The sequence below is a fragment of the Mixophyes fleayi genome, chromosome 3, assembly GCF_038048845.1.
Source record: "Mixophyes fleayi isolate aMixFle1 chromosome 3, aMixFle1.hap1, whole genome shotgun sequence".
NCBI lineage: Eukaryota > Metazoa > Chordata > Amphibia > Anura > Limnodynastidae > Mixophyes > Mixophyes fleayi.
This window is the reverse complement of record NC_134404.1, coordinates 71,092,637-71,110,023: the sequence shown is the minus strand read 5'-3', so window position 1 is coordinate 71,110,023 and position 17,387 is coordinate 71,092,637. Positions and strand designations below refer to the sequence as shown.

At 38.8% G+C, this 17,387-nt stretch overlaps 1 protein-coding gene across 1 annotated transcript in view; it reads left to right on the top strand.

The window, feature by feature from the left end:
- KLHL6 (kelch like family member 6) overlaps window positions 1–11,257 on the top strand; it is a 41,299-nt gene extending 30,042 nt beyond the window's left edge. The window contains exons 6-7 of the mRNA XM_075201704.1: window positions 8,765–8,978; window positions 10,493–11,257. Of these exons, the coding sequence (XP_075057805.1) occupies window positions 8,765–8,978; window positions 10,493–10,794 (516 nt within the window). The 3' untranslated portion in view covers window positions 10,795–11,257. The remainder of the gene's footprint in view (window positions 1–8,764; window positions 8,979–10,492) is intronic.
- Window positions 11,258–17,387: the final 6,130 nt, after the last annotated feature.

The window sequence follows — 17,387 nt, the reverse complement described above, 5'->3', positions numbered from 1 at the left end:
CCAGCCACCTACATCTCCCTTCCATCCTCCTTTATATATATAATATAGCTATTTTATTGACCATTGAAGACAAAAATAGTGCTTTTTTTTAATCAATATTTTTTATTGGAGTTTTTGCAAAATATTTGGGGTACAGAAAAAAGAGAAAGGAAATCAACAAGGGAGGGGATACAGGGGGGAACCCTCTCACAGGTGGGGGGATGCTCAATGAGTATTACAACAAATATAAATCCACACATTCTGAAAACAGAAAAGACACAACAAAACAAAAAAAACATTGCAATGCACATTATAGAAACATAGAACGTCCAAAAGATGCCGTGAGGGAACCACTAATCCTCCTGGGGGCAATCAGGTAAAGCCAGGAGTGAGTGGGTGGGAGAGGAGGAAGATGACCCTCTATTTGCACCCACTCCCTCTGTAACCTATACATGCCACTTGAACCACTTCATGACAGGGGGTTAAGCAGAAGTGGAGTATGGCATTTCCATCGTCTCCATTTCAAAGCTGTACTATATTTTAGAAATAATTTGAGCCAGTGTAGGGAATTTATAAAGTGCTTTAACAGAAACATACATGAAAAATGCTCATTCTCAGATTTTTAACATTGAACAAAGTAGCGGGTGCCGAAAACTTAAGCAAATTGATAAAAAAATAAAACTTGAATCTAAGTTTAAATTAGAGATGGTTACTGACCCCCGTGTTTTGGTTTTGGTTTTGGATCTGGATTACCTTCGTGTTTTGGTTTTGGTTTTGCAAAACCGCCATTGCGTGTTTTGGTTTTGGTTTTGTTTGGTTTTGTTTTGCTATTTTTGAAAAAAATAAAAAAAATTTGGTCTAAAATAACCTAATTTAGTGTTCCACCAGTTTCTTAGATAAGTGAGGTAATTCTAAAACTAATAAATTATTAAAAAAACTGTTTAATCCCTGGTAGGCAGTCCTTAATTCGAAAACTTGTCTGCAAATTATACAGACAAACCTGGTTGTCTACCTCCTCCATCTTTGATTATTGGCAATGTAGCCATCGTCTTTGGGTGTATATTACACCCTCCACTTGTAGTTGAATATAAAAAAAGCAGCCTGCACAGACTGTGGAACTAGAAAGTAAAATTAAATTGACCACGGTAGTTTGGTGGCTATCTATGCCCCCCCCACCCTCCACTTGTAGTTGAATATAAATAAAGCAGCCTGCACAGACTGTGGAACTAGAAAGTAAAATTAAATGGACCACGTTAGTTTGGTGGCTATCTATGCCCCCCCCCGCCCCCCCGCCCTCCGCTTGTAGTTGAATATAAAAAAAAGCAGCCTGCACAGACTGTGGAACTAGAAATTTGAATATACAAAGAAATGGACAGAGGCAGTTTGGTATCTGTCTGCATCAGACCCCCCCCCCCCATCCACTTGTAGTAAAATAGAAAAAAAAAGCAGCCTGCATAAACTGTAGAACTAGAAATTCGAATATACAAAGAAATAGACAAAGGCAGTTTGGTATCTGTCTGCATCAGACCCCCTCTCCACTAGGAGTAAAATAGAAAACTATTCAGCCGTTATATAATCTAGAATATAAATAGAAATTGAGAAAGGCAATTTGGTATCTGTCTGCATCATAATCATCAACATCATCATTAGTGCCCTCATCGCCTACACAAATCTCCCCCTCATCCTCTTCTAATTCAAAAGTGGCATCCTCAATTTGTGTATCACCGGCTACACTCGGGCTGTTCAGGTACACATCAGCAGAACTGCTGAAAGGGCCCTTCTTTATGGGTACACTAACAGAATGCTCACGATTAAACATACCACTGTTGGATGGACTCTCCACAGGGATTGGTGTCATTTGTGAATCTGTTATCTTGCAGCTCGGCTTTGACGCGTAACAGTAGTTGTGCACCAATTGTAGGCTCGGTAACTTTTTGGGATCTGCCACTAATAGCCAAAGGTGAAGGCCTCATTCTCTCTTTGCCACTTCGTGTGTAGAATGGCATGTTGGCAATTTTTTTTTATCGGCACTTAACTTTTGCTCAGTAACACTCCTTTTTCGCTTCAACACAGTAAATTTTTTTTGTTCTTTTGTTTTTTGGACTGATTTTGAAACACTGTGTAGTTTGACATCGCCTTGCCCAGATGACGTACTGGGAACACTAACATCAGGACTGGTGACAGAACCTGGTTGCTCATTCTGATCATATGTGGACTGCTTTGAATCCATTCTGAGCCCAAAGCACTTGTAGTGCTAAAAATTATTTGGTAAGATACTGCTGACAGATAGTAATTTTGACAGCCAGAAATATTTATGCACAATTATGGGGGACACCCCAAAAGCACTGGAGAGTGCCAAATATTGAAAAGAAAAAAACCTCTATCCTCCTCTCTTCTCTAGCGATTTTTGGTACAACAATTGGAATCAGAATATTGGATTCTCTGTCGCTGCTCTAATCAGCCTGTGACTACACCCTGCTCTCTCCCTCTGTCAAATGGCGATGGATTGCTGTGGAGGCTGGTATTTATAATCTTGAAGTATCGCGAGAACCAAGCTCCGAGATCCGACGACATCACAATGATGTTCGGCCTCGATTTGGATTCGGAGCGGGAGGGAGAGTACCGAGCTACTCAGCTCAGTACTCAGATACCCAAAGTTCGGGTGGGTTCGGTTCTCGGGGAACCGGACCCGCCCATCTTTAGTTTAAATATATATAAATATATATATATATATATATATATATATATATATATATATATATATAAACACTGTCTATTGTATGTATCTATATTGATCACACACTTTCTTTCTGCAAACAATCTATTGGATCCTCTTCAGTCAGGGTTTCGCTCTCAACACTCCACAGAGACTGCCCTGACCAAGGTTGTCAATGATTTGATCACAGCAAAAAATAATAACCATTACTCTCTTCTAATTCTCCTGGATCTCTCTGCTGCATTTGACACTGTTGACCACTCTCTTCTCATACAAACGCTACAATCCCTAGGTCTTCAAGACACTGTCCTATCCTGGTTCCCACCCTACCTAGCTAATCGCTCTTTCAGTGTTAATTTCTCCGGATCCACCACCGCTCCGCTTCATTTATCAGTTGGGCTACCACATGGTTTAGTGCTAGGTCTACCACTATCACTAAGTCTGCTATTCTCTATCTACATCGCTTCTCTTGGAAAACTAATAAGCCCCTTTCATTTTAGTTTCATCTCTTTGCAGATGATACACAAATTTATCTATCCTCTCCTGATCTCTCACCATTTGTGTCTCGTGTTACTGACTGTCTTTCTGCCATCTCATCTTGGATGTCCTCTCGCCAACTCAAACTCAATCTTTTAAAAACAGAATTAATAATATTCCCACCCACCAACAAAAGCGTCTTGCCTGACATTTCTATTTCTGTTGATAACACAACCATAAATCCCACCCCGCAAGCTCACTGCCTAGGTGTAATCCTTGACTCGCAACTATCCTTTCTTCCCCACATCAACTCTATATTTATATCTCGCTGCATACATCTAAAAACATTTACAAAAAACGTATATATCTCACATATCTCAGGACACTGCAAAAACTTTAATTCATGCCCTCATCATGTCCTGCATCAACTATTGCAATTCCCTCCTTACTGGTCTTCTCAAAGTCAGACTTGAACCCCTACAATCTATTTTGCACGCAGCGGCTAGATTGATTTTCCTTAGAAACCGTTACTCTTCTGCTGAGCCACTCTGTCAATCTCTACATTGGCTGCCTGTATTTCAACAAATCCAATATAAAATTCTTCTACTAACATACAAGGCCATCAACAAAATTGCACCAACATACATCTTCTCACTTGTCTCCCAAAATATCTCCCAACTGACACCTAGCTGGACCAATATGCAATATGATGGAGCACTTATCAAACTCCCATTGTCCCATAGATTGTAAGCTTGCGAGCAGGGCCCTCTTACCACTCTCTCTGAAAATATTAACCATGACTGGCTTATTACTGTTTGTTCCCAACTTTAAGGCGCTATGGAATCTGCTGGCGCTATATAATGATGAATATATAATTGACTTTTAATATTCTGTCTTTTAAAGATTGAGGCTTTAGATAATTTTGAGTGCAATATTTGTGATGAGTGATTGCTGATGGACTTAATTGTTGTAGTCTTACTGACATATATATATGTTTTTTATATATAGGTTTTTATATTATATACATTATTGTTCTTTGTGCAGTAAACTAGATTGGTGATATCTATAAGGGACCAATAAGGTCTAATACTAACTATTCTAGACATGTCTAATAAGATGTTGGTCTAGTGGTGCATGTATGAGTATTCCATGTATTATGGGTGGGCAATTACATTGCCATAATGAAGTTATATTTAATTAGTTCACTAGAGGGCACTAGATCTTGTGTTTGTGCCTTTAAGACCCATTATGATAATTGGCACATGCGCAATAGACAAGTGAGTTACATGTGTGCGCTTTATCGTTATTCATATTTGTAAGATAAAGCGTTTTTTTGTATTGGTAATACATCCAATGTTATCTTTAACCAGCCTGTTAGAATGTATTAGTTTTTATCCTGTAGGTTTATATCACATTGTGCCGATTGACGCATGCGCAATGGGCTTGTGATTTTTTTCTATGTGCGCATGCGCAAAATGGCGCGGCGCACTATATATATCACCGTTGATATGAGGGCTAGTATTGTCCTTTTTTCTCCTGATGAAGTCTGTGGAGACAGACGAAACGCGTTGAGAAGCTGCTATTAATACTCCTATTGCACTGGGAGCTGATCTTTGTGACTGCTACTTGATTTGCTGACAGTTATGTATCCAGTCGTGTGACCCGTTTATGATCAGATGAAAGATATCTACGTACACAAAGCTTAAAAGTTTTGCTATCTGGTACGCATACATCTACATAAGTGTGTCCTGGGTGTTCAATATATGGAAATTTTGCAAATTCACTCACAATAAGCTGTAACTTGTATTCTACATCTTATATTGGATGATATATGACAGTTTTGGTTTCCTGGTTTCCTCTCCACTGGTGTTTCCGGTTCTACTGTGGGTTCTGGTGTGATCCCAACATTATATAAATATACTACACTATTGTGCGCCTCCTCCTCCATTTTTCTTTTATATATATATATATATATATATATATATATATATATATATACACACACACATACACGTTCACTGTCCACTCAGGACAGTGAACGTGGGACACTTCATGCAAATATCTAATCAGCCATTCCTGTGAAAGAGGCTGAATGCATAAAAGCATGCAGTCATGATCAAAAATTGCAAACATTTGCATAAACTGCAGAACAAATACCAGAATAGAAAAGAAATGTGATCTAAGTGACTTCTACTGTGGAATGATTGTTGGTGCCATATGGGTTGTTTCAGTACCTCAGAAGCTGCTGATTTCTTGGGATTTTTACACACAACAGTCTCTAGAGTTTACAGAGAAAGGTGCTCAAAACCAAAATCATTGCCTTCCAGTGAGCGGCAGTTCTGTGGGTGAAAACACCTTGTTAATGAGAGACATGGCCAGCCTGGTTCCAGCTGATAGGAAGGTGACAGTAACTCAATTAACCATGGGTGGTGTGTAGAAGAGCATCTCTGAATTCACAGCACATCCAACCTTGAAGTGGATGTGCTACAGCAGCAGAAGACCACACAGCACCCTTGTGACTGCCACACAATACACAGCACCCTTTGGACCACCATACAAAACATAGCACCCTTGTCGCGGCCACAGAGTACAGGGGGCAACCTTGTGGCCGTCAAACAATACATAGGGCAGCCATGAGACCACCACCCAATACTGAGAGCAAAATATGATTTTTATTGATACAAACAAACTGTGTAGTTAATGTGTGAGAATGTGATTATCAGTTGTTGGTCATTTTCATACCTCCTAACACCTCAAATGGCAAAAGGGGAATGTATAAAATTTGTTATATATAACTATCCTTTTTTCAAGTGTTCATACATCTGAGCAGACTTCAAAATACAAATAGTCAGCACAGTTACCTGTCAGTGGCACCAGGGTATAATCTCCATTGAAAAATTGTTAATTTTATTGTAAGAAAAGGAATTCTATTACACACAGGCCATTGACACATGTATATTATATTTTCACATATGCCTTGTTGGGTCTGTTTTCACATATCCCCTGTTGTCACATATCCGCTGTTGGGCCTGTTGTCACATATCCGCTGTTGGGCCTGTTGTCACATATCTGCTGTTGGGCCTGTTGTCACATATCCCCTGATGGGCCTGATGTCACATATCCACTGTTGTCACATATCCCCTGTTGTCACATATACGCTGTTGTCACATATCCCCTGTTGTCACATATCCCCTGTTGGGCCTGTTGTCATATATCTGCTGTTGTCACATATCCGCTGTTGTCACATATCCCCTGTTGTCACATATCCCCTGTTAGGCCTGTTGTCACATATCCGCTGTTGTCACATATCCCCTGTTGGGCTTGTTGTCACATATCCCCTGTTGGGCCTGTTGTCACATATCCACTGTTGTCACATATCCCCTGTTGGGCCTTTTGTCACATATCCGCTGTTGTCACATATCCCCTGTTGTCACATATCCCCTGTTGTCACATATCCCCTGTTGGGCCTGTTGTCACATATCCGCTGTTGTCACATATCCCCTGTTGTCACATATCCCCTGTTGGGCCTGTTGTCACATATCCGCTGTTGTCACATATCCGCTGTTGTCACATATCCCCTGTTGGGCCTGTTGTCACATATCCGCTGTTGTCACATATCCGCTGTTGTCACATATCCCCTGTTGTCACATATCCCCTGTTGGGCCTGTTGTCACATATCCGCTGTTGTCACATATCCCCTGTTGTCACATATCCCCTGTTGGGCCTGTTGTCACATATCCGCTGTTGTCACATATCCCCTGTTGTCACATATCACTTGTTGGGTCTGTTTTCACATATTCCCTGTTGTCACATATCCCCTGTTAAAAATAAATTGTTCCTACCTGTTGTGTTAAATGCCACTGACCTCTGTCTGGGACTGGGTGTAAGTTGGTATAGCACGAGTCACACAGCATGAGTCACCCACAGCCTCTGCAGGCGCAGCCTCCCCACCCTCCCTACGCCAGGTGCCCTCACAAAAAAAAATAATTTTTTTTTTCACTCTTGGCTGGCCTGGGCCTATTTCTGTGAGGAGGCCTGGGGCTGCAGCCCCATCAGGCCCATTGTAAATCTGGCCCTGGTAAGTCGTGTGGCTGAATTCTCATCTCAGTTTCATGTTGTGAGATTTTTATTCTGTGTTTAAAAAATGTGTCAGCTTGTTACTTTTGCTGTGTTAGCCTTTTACCACCAAAGCTATTCCCAAAATACAAACATATGTCTGATTGGTGGATTCATATAATGACAGATTTAGCCCACAATATGGCTGTGTAGGTGTTTCAAATGTTTTAATGGATTAATCACTTCGAATGGTTTAATGCATCAGGTATCGAAGTTTATTGTGTTATAAATTAAAAGCATATATGTCGGATGTATAATGGAAAATATTTCCTTAGTTGATGGAGTAATTGATTTTTACCATCTAATTAATGAGCTTGATTAATTGTTAGTTTATTGGTTATATTTTTTGTGTGTCCATATAAAAATAAACATGTATTATATCATTTTACACGCTTTGAAAATGGCGATTGGTCCCCACCACCAGTTGCTCAGTGCGACAAACTTTGCGTGAGATACTTAATTATATTAAGCAAATACACTTGTGTCTAACTCTAAATCAGGCCAGTAGTAATGACAAATCATTCCTACCCCTGAAAATCTGACGTTTTGGCAGGTATGAATTCAACATGGTAAATGCATAAAGTAGAATCTAAGTTATGGTTTCTAAACAGGAGCTCAGACTGCTTTGAATTGGAAAAAAGTCCTGGTGTGAGAGGGACAAGACAGTGGGGGCATTTAAGAGATGATATAAACAAATCTAACCACAGCCTCGTAGTGTGCAATCTATCCAAGATTTATTGGTTTTATAGATCCTATGATTATCATTGGTGCTGTTTGCTATTCGTGCATGAGTGGTTTGAGCATACAGATTTATAGTCATCCGAAGGCCTTTGCATGGCAATCACTGCTGGGTACAGCAAACAAACTCTAATAATTAACTGTGTCACTCTGATGCAATTGAGTCATTAACATTTACATCAGGCGGTGCTGGTAAACGTGCAGATTTATTTTGTAGCAATATTATATACCAGAAAATGTGATTCAGAAAGTACTTTAGATTCAAACCACCTGTTATAAGTTCTGACTTCTTGGTTCTCTTATAATGGTTGGACTGAAGAGTTCTGAAACCCACGTAATTTTTGTTAATCTTTAAATACGGAAAGAGTAACATCAGTTTAATGATTGATTAATGCTGGTTTCACACCTGAACACTCATCCAGTTTCCATGCAATTTTGAAACGTGAAAACACATTGATTATTATTTCCATAGCACTTTCTGATGCCCTTTTAACAATTTGCATTTTTTTTTACGCATTCCGTTGACTTCAATCCAAATCATCAGTGCATGTAAATGTGCATCAAAAACATATTGCATTTTCATGCACTCGACAATACCTATGAAAATTGTAAGTGTGAATCGGCACTTTAAGTAAACAAATAATAATCACGATAGTAAATCTGAGTACACCCTTGTTTTTGATGATGTAACACTGCACTGCAGTGTAATTGTTGTCCACTTTCATTGTGTTTGTACAGGTGGCTCCATTGGTGATCAGCGTAAGTTCATTCGCTGCAGCTAGTCACAAGGACAAGCTATACGTTATTGGGGGTGGACCCAATGGAAAGCTGGCCACAGATAAAACTCAGTGTTATGACCCAACTACTAACAAATGGAGCTTAAAATCCCCGATGCCAGTCGAAGCAAAATGTATTAATGCCGTAACCTTCCATGATCAGATCTATGTTGTTGGTAAGTACTTCGATACAGTCAGAAAACATGACTACATGATACATCACGTTATACATTACATGAATCGTCTTTGTATCATCACCAAATTATCTAGTTTTATGGTATCGCATAACCATCTACCTATCTCTGGACAGGAAAGATGGAAACACGGCAGGATGGTCCATACTATAGTTAAGGAGAAAATATGAGAATAAGTGACTATTTTACTAGCAAAGTATTATTAATTATAAAAGAAGTTAAGTTGATAATGACTTATTTTTTTTAACAAAACTACAGCCTATAATCGAGGTGGGCGTGGCAAGCATTAAATAACATACCTAATGTAATGCATACATTCATAACTATATGTATTCATAATGGTCTTAAGCGAAAAATCAATATCTCTTGAAGCTGATCCTAAGATTAGGATGTACAATATTATTGAATTAAACGTATATAAAATTTCACACAAGTCAATTAATTCCAAAATTTTAAAAAGTTAACCCCATCCTATTTGAGTCCCCTTGCCTGAACTGTGGGAGCCCTCATCTAGAGCTTCCTTCCACTGAGCTGTTTCCTAAAGAAATAGGCCCCCACAAACCAGGGCCTGATCTTAAGTAGGCCACACCTCCTACCAGTTTCAGACTGCTGTTGTTCTCCTTGATTGCACTAGAACCATTGTCTCAGTATCTCAAAGTGGTGTAGAAGGCAGACTGGACATAGCGAACTGCTGCAGTCTTCCAAACAAAACTCTCCTTGACCCTCACAGTGTAGTTAAGGGGGGAGGGGCAAAATGGTGTGGGGTTTTTTCTTTTTTACAATTTTGCAATTCAAGGTAGATCTATGCTTTAAACAGATATTTCTGTTTTGGGTTATAACTTTTACAACCACATCATTGAGCTGCCACTTTACTATGGAAAATTATGAAAAAAGGAACTGTGAGCTGAATGATCCTGAGATTTTGTTCAGAAACCAGGAGACCCTGAGATGTTCCTAAACAATCTGCCTTAGGATTAGATGAGTTCCAATGAATGGTAACATGCTATTATCCATTATATTTATGACTCTAGTATGTTTTTATTTACTTATTAATTACCCCAAACACCTTAAAAAATGGGTCTGTCCCATTAAATCTTCATATTTTATTAGATATGTTGGACAAGATCAGGGTCCCTATTAAATGCATTTGTATTTATATTAATAACAGTGTTATCCAGCCTTGGAAACACATGGAATCTGTGACAGAAGGCTCCCCAGACTCTAAGCGGTATATTTACTAAACTGCAGACTTGAAAAAGTGTAGATGTTGCCTATAGTAACCAATCAGATTCTAGCTGTCATTTTGTAGAATGTACTAAATAAATGATAACTAGAATCTGATTGGTTGCTATAGGCAACAACTCCACTTTTTCAAACCCGCAGCTTACCATGTCGCCATGGTGACATGGTGACACAATGGCGTCACCACGCCTCCCCTCCTGCAGTGGTCACATGAATTACCATATTATGCTAATGTATATTTTATTCATTTGTAGGTGGAGCGATGAAAGCCATGTATTCATACAGCCCTTTAGAAGACTCTTGGTGCCTAATGACAAAGTTTAGCAATGAAAGAGCGAGCTGTGGAATCGCTGCATGTTGTAATAAAATATTCATCACGGGTGGTCGAGACGAGAGGAACGAGGTCATTGCAACTGTCCTCTGCTGGGATATTGAGACAGGAAAACTGACTGAAGAATGTGTCCTCCCTCGAAACGTTTCCCATCACAGCAGTGTAACAATAAGGAAATCATACACCCACATTCGCAGGATAGTTGCAGGGGCTGTCTCTGTTTAACTACCAAGGGGCCGCTGCTCCATTGTTATCTAATATTTAGATTATTCCTTAATTTAATGTGTTCGTTAGCAAAATAATATGTGGGGATAAAAGTTGGATAACTTGATATTTCTTTTTTACATTTGAATAAGTGTAGGCTTATTTATTTACCTGGTATAGACAGCTGTTCTGATAACACAGATATTTATCTACGCCCTCTCCGTTCTGCCGATGCCCGTCGTCTCTCCTCCTCTCCTATCACCACCTCACGCTCCTGTCTGCAGGACTTCGCCCACACTGGTCCCTACCTTTGGAACTTACTGCCCGCCTGACCAGTCTCTTCCCCAACCTCCAATCGTTCAAGAACTTCCTCAAACTTCACCTCTTCACTATTTGTTATTTGCCTTCTCATGAATGTACATTTTGCCAAGTATAATAACTTTTCCAGAGCTGCTGTATTTTTTTATAAAGCTGAATTGCTGGCTGTCAGTTGTGCTGTAACTTAGACATACATTTTTTCTCTTTCTCTCTTATGTCATTTATATTAGATATTTCTTTTGCAATTGGTCAATCCTTCAACACAATAAGGTAAATATTACTAGAAGAAGATTATTAAAAGGATGTCACATGTCTCCTGTACACTAAAACAAGATTATATAAACTTCCCTCAAATGAAAGTAATGAGAAATAACTAATAACAGCGAAATCCAAACAATGCCGTATCTGGTGTGTAATAGCTCTCTGCATGCTCAGTAGCAGACATTATGCCAATTATGCCAACTGCGTGCACTTGAAGGGCAGAGAAGTGGGGGGAAGGGCCGGGTTAAATGTAGCCATGTACAGGGACAGCATGCCGAGGGCGAGCCAAAGCAGATGCGGACAATGCAAATCCTGGGTTTCTCTTTAGTACGTGTTTTTAACCGTATCATTTGCACCAGCTACAGGCAAGGGCAGGCTGGTCTGGGGGGCAAGGGGGCATCTGCCCCCTGGGCCTGTCCCATAGTGGGTAGGGGAGAGCTGGCAAATTTTAGCCTGGGGGGGCAAGTCTTGACATTTTAATGGAAAAAAATGCAGGTGGGCCAGTGACACAGCCCAAGTTAGCCCAATATAAGACTGGCCGGGGGGCAGTTGCCCCCCTGCCCCCCAGCCCAGCCTGCGCCTGAGAGTGGGCTACCTTGGGCTGGGTCAATGGGCCACCTGTATTTTTTTCCTTTAAAATAGGCTGCTGAGTCGAGTCTTGCCCCCCAGGCTAAAATTTCTCAGCCCCCCCCCTGGCTACAGGACAGATGTAAGTGCCGACTGATAGTGATGAGTGTTATGGCATAGTCTTTGTCTTACAAATTAGCTAGCACAGAACATGTGTATGCAAGGACTATAAAACACATTTCTAGCACAGCATGCATTAAAAACATCCTGATTTATGTATTTAATATTAAGAAAAAAATATTTTTATTCATGATTATAGATTTAAGAGTTGTTCATTTATTTTATAAAATATTTTATTTTGTGCATGCATTCTGATGTGTCTTTATATTACACATGTGCGCATCGGTTACTGTGTTCTGTCTGTAAAGTTTAGGCAGATCTTACTTATACCCAGATTCAAATGGTAATGTAAATTGAGATCCACTTGTATTTGAATCCGGTCAGAAATATGCTCAAGTTCTGTGCTCGTTTTTTAAACGCAGGTTGCGTGTGGGCTGCATCTGAAGATGAATCAGCCCCTTTATGTTTAGTAAATGAAGCACAAAGGTGCACTGTGTAGTTTTATAAAAAAATAATTAAAAAATAAAGTTTTATTAGCAATTTCCCCGTTCTACACCAACAGTTATTCCCAGATATTCTACACAGGGGGACTAGTATTGGCCAAAAAGCTCAAATGATAAGGCACAGTGTGTCAGTTATGCTTGCAATGACAACTTTAGCCATGTTGTTAAAGATTAATTAACCTCTGCCTATACAGATTAACTGTTACATAGGAGACCAGAAAGCCAAGAATTCAAGCTTTAACTTTCTACACATTTAAATAGGTTGAACAGTCTAAAATTGTTTCTTTTTAATCTCTGCTTTCTCTGAAGAATATAATATACAACGTGTTGTGCAGATTAAACATATCCATTACTTAAGGTACTGTATATCATTTAGTTCTTTATCACAGAGGTTTGGATTTATGAAAATTTCCAAAAGTGACTTTACTTGGTATTCAAACTAATTATAACTTCTGCATTTTAAAGGAATTGTAATGATTATAGTTACCTTGTACTTTCATAAGAACTTTTCTATTTAAAGCTTGAAAACACACTGTGAAATATTTTAAAGAACATATTTAACTGCACATACATTAAATTCGATCCTGAGAAGGATTACGAGCATTGTAGATTACAGTCCGGAACAGAAGACATGGCCCAAAATATCCCACTTACTTATTATGGCAACAACTATAACACATCTTGTTATAGTTATATGCTTTACAACAAGGCACGTTTTTCTTGGCACAAAAAGAAATAACTCTTCCTAAGATAGAAAATGTAATTTGGTACTTTTCACAAAATATTTATTTTAAAATAAACTGTAACATTCTGTAATGTGAAGTGAAATTATACATTTTTCTCCTCTTAGATTAAGACATTTTACGGCATAATATACTTTACATTTCATATAAAATGTAATTACAAAGGTCTATGCATAATCTGTACCAGTACAGGGTGGGGTACGGGAGAACGGAGACGAGAATGTCTCTTATATGGTAAGTAAGTAGTCATTTTATTATTGTAGGGCTTATAGGCATCGATATTGTGCAGTCATTCAAATGCAGGTCGGAATTTAGGTAGTCGTTTAAAGGACTACCACCGCCAGTACAAGCCTTGCTTATGCCCGTTGCCTTCCAACCCTGTACACTGCAGGTGTTTGCATACATGAAGCTTACTTTAGCTTATGTAATAGGTTCTCATACACATCTGCATAGCCAGGTTTATTGGTACTATATGTGTATGACTCCAAGGGCTAGATTTACTAAGCTGCGGGTTTGAAAAAGTGGGGATGTTGCCTATAGCAACCAATCAGATTCTAGCTTTCATTTATTTAGTGCTTTCTACAAAATGACAGCTAGAATCTGATTGGTTGCTATAGGCAACATCCCCACTTTTTCAAACCTGCAGCTTAGTAAATCTAGCCCCAAGAGTAGTTTTGCTGCTCCTCCTTCTCATCTTCGGTTGAACAATAGAATTTGAACTAAAATCGATTCAAATCTTCCAATCAGAAGGGTTTGCGGAACTTCGCCATTTTCCTTAGAATTCTTGAGGAACTTTAGCTAAGTCATAACGTCTTCAGTCAGAGCCATCACATGTAGTATGTTCCACTTTGCCTGATGCTATGTACTAAGGCCATGCCTAGACACATCAGTGTTCCATTGTGTCTCAGGAAGTGTGATAAAATATTTAGCCTGGCATTTTGTTTCACTGCCATCGTTAATGAGATTTTGTACAACTATGATTTCTGCAACTTTCATTAATAACCAAGTATAAAGCAAGGGATGGCATTCTGTATTTGTTACTAGATGCACAGTTTCCTTCCACCCTCAACTACCAAAGTAAATCTTGCTGGATGAATTTCATCTTTCGTATATTCAATGCTGGGATCCAAGTCACTGACAGCAGAAACAATTTGGGAGAGTTAATGCAGCTTCTGGGATATGTATTCATGTTGTTTGTTATCATGTCCATGGTTCAAATACAAAATATCTCCAAATATAAATAGTTGATGATGATGATGATGATGATTTAGGCATAAATGGTCATTTCTAACAAGCAGTGATATCCTACTTTCATGCATTGTGTGGATAATGTCTTTAGAACCAGTATCAGCTGACAATGAGAGAAACTTAGCGAATGTGCACTGATCTTGTTTTCTTTTCTTGAACCGTTGGTTCTGATTGCGTTTTACATGATTGCAAATTTTAATAAAGAGAGTTTTTTGTAAAACAGCCTGTTTTTGACCGTTTCAAACCCGCACGATTTGCTATAGGCTACACCGGCAGAAAAACGCGATTTTACAAAAAGCCACCTTCAAAATCGTCATCTCAATTTTTAGCATATTAAAAATACAAACTGCAAAAAAGATTAAGCTGTGGTTTGGCAAAACCGCTGAAAAAAAGGACAACATAGCATTGGGCCCCTCTTGAAACCCTTTGGCAATGGGTACCAGGAAAATAATATAGATATAGTGCCCTATATATGTATAATAATAAAATATAATAGTGCCCCCTGTCTTTATATATATATATATATATATATATATATATATATATATATATGAATTAATAGAAAAATTGTGCCCCCTTTGATATGTATATAGTATGTATATAGTATATTAATACTATATTGTGCGCCCTTAAAAATATTAATAATATATAGTGCCCCTTAATAATATATATTGCCCCCTATAGCTAAAATTGTAACTAATAGTGCCCCCATTTATATGAGTAAAACTAATAGTGCCCCCTTAGATGAATAAATATTTTTTTACAATAATATACTGCCCCTAATATTTTCCATAGTGTAGTGGTATCTTTTAATACCTACTTAATAGATGGGCAGCCAATCAGAAGTGCATGGCCCTTTAATGAAAGGGAGTTTTTGCTTTAACATCTACTTATGGAGTTTTGCCTAAACAGCATGCAATGTAGGAGTTCACAAACCGCAGAACTACGCCGGCGATTTCACTTTACATCTTCCAAACCACTGGATAGTAACGTGATGTGCTGCGGTTTAAAACTGCGAAAAATACCACCTAATAGTAAGGTTAGCACCAGGTGTGTTAACAAAAAAATCATAAACAATGTCGGCATGGCAGGCAGTAATTTACCGTTGCAGTTGCAAGGGCAGTCTCTACTCCTCCTTTCATGCACCTCTATATTATGGTGGTAGTCACATGTGAAAATGTACAAGTGGCGGTATGAAAAAAGTAAAGGGAATGTAAGAGAGTGGAATTTTACAATGAAGGCAGTAGAAGAAGTGGTGATACGGCTTACCACTGTATACACCCCACACTTTGACCACTGAGTCACCTTTGGTGAGTAGTCTTTATAGCAAAACATTCCTATGATTAGAATGAATGATTTTTGGAAAGCTGGCACCTTCGGCTTTTTGCTTTCTAACAATAAACACAGAAGTCTCATTTGTCCCATTTTCATTTTTCTTTTAGTTGTCTTGCTATTTCTTTACATTATTGCATTTTTTGAACTTGACGGTACACTGGTTCCTCCCAAGAACCAGAAAGGCGACGGGCTGTTTTTTGTTTTTTAAAATGGTGCAGGGTTTTAAGGAAATAAATCAGTTATTTTGTTTATACACCGGAGGCTGCCCAGAGCAAAAACTGTTTACACGTGTTCAGACAGGCAACTGAGCTCACTTGGCTAAAGAGGACCAGCCTGAGACACACACCATGTTTATAACATACTTGCCGACTTCCTCTTACCCCGTTTTCATTCTGAACGGGGTAAGAGTCCAACCTCAAAGAGGTGGTGTCCCGCTGTTTGTTCATTTCCTATGTGAAGGAGAAACAACTTGTATGTTTTAATGTTTTATTGGTGTTATTAAATTCTATGTTTTTATTGGGATAATGCACCATATTGCCTTTATTTTTTCTGTTTGCCATTTATGACCAATTGATACATCGAGAGCAATAACGTGATACATCATAAAGACGTTATAATATATCTCTGACATATACATTGGCAACATTTGGAATAACTCCCTCGTGTAAGTGTATACCCTGAGTGGGTGTTTATATTCACGTGGTGTTACAAACAACTATAGAACCACTCACATTGATATCCTTTGGGGGATGGTGCTTTGGTATATGTTTTAGATCGTCCTAAGATGCTTTCTCTTTTTATGATCCTTTTCATATACACAATCTTGTGAGAGAGAAGTTCTTGGATATATTCTTCTGAATATTTGGAAGAAGACAAGGATACACCATTATATGCACTGCGGAAATCCAACATTTGATATTCTTTTCAATCAATCCTAAAGGAAATCATCGGTTTTGGGACTTATGGACTATACTTTTTAATTATGTGTGGAGAGTCATTTGGCTGTCCTAAGAGTGTTTTATAGTTAGCGCCGTACCTATTATCCTAATTGTGTGTGGCTCATTTTTGCACTGCTCACCCAAACAGGTACAACTACCCTCATTACCTCAACTCCTCCCAACGCCTGTACAAAGCTCTGCTCCTCTACAAACATCGCCATCTTGCTCCATATATGTATATGTTGTGGTACAAGTCAAGTGGTAGAGCACTGCCATAGCGGATGTTGTGCTGTTTTTGTCTGTTTTGCACATTATAAATTATCTCCTGTTTGTTCTACAGTTTTTACTTTTTAATGATATGATATGAGATAAAATTACATAAGATATTATGCTGTCACATTCATCTGTGGTGATAATGATGGTAACACTTGACCATCAGATTCTAGTTCACATTTATTTAGTACATTCTACAAAATGACAGCTAGAATCTGATTGGTTGCTACAGACAACATCTCCAATTTTTCAGACCCGCAGCTTGATAAATTTAGCCCCTGGTCTGTCAATGCTCAGTATGAGTGACA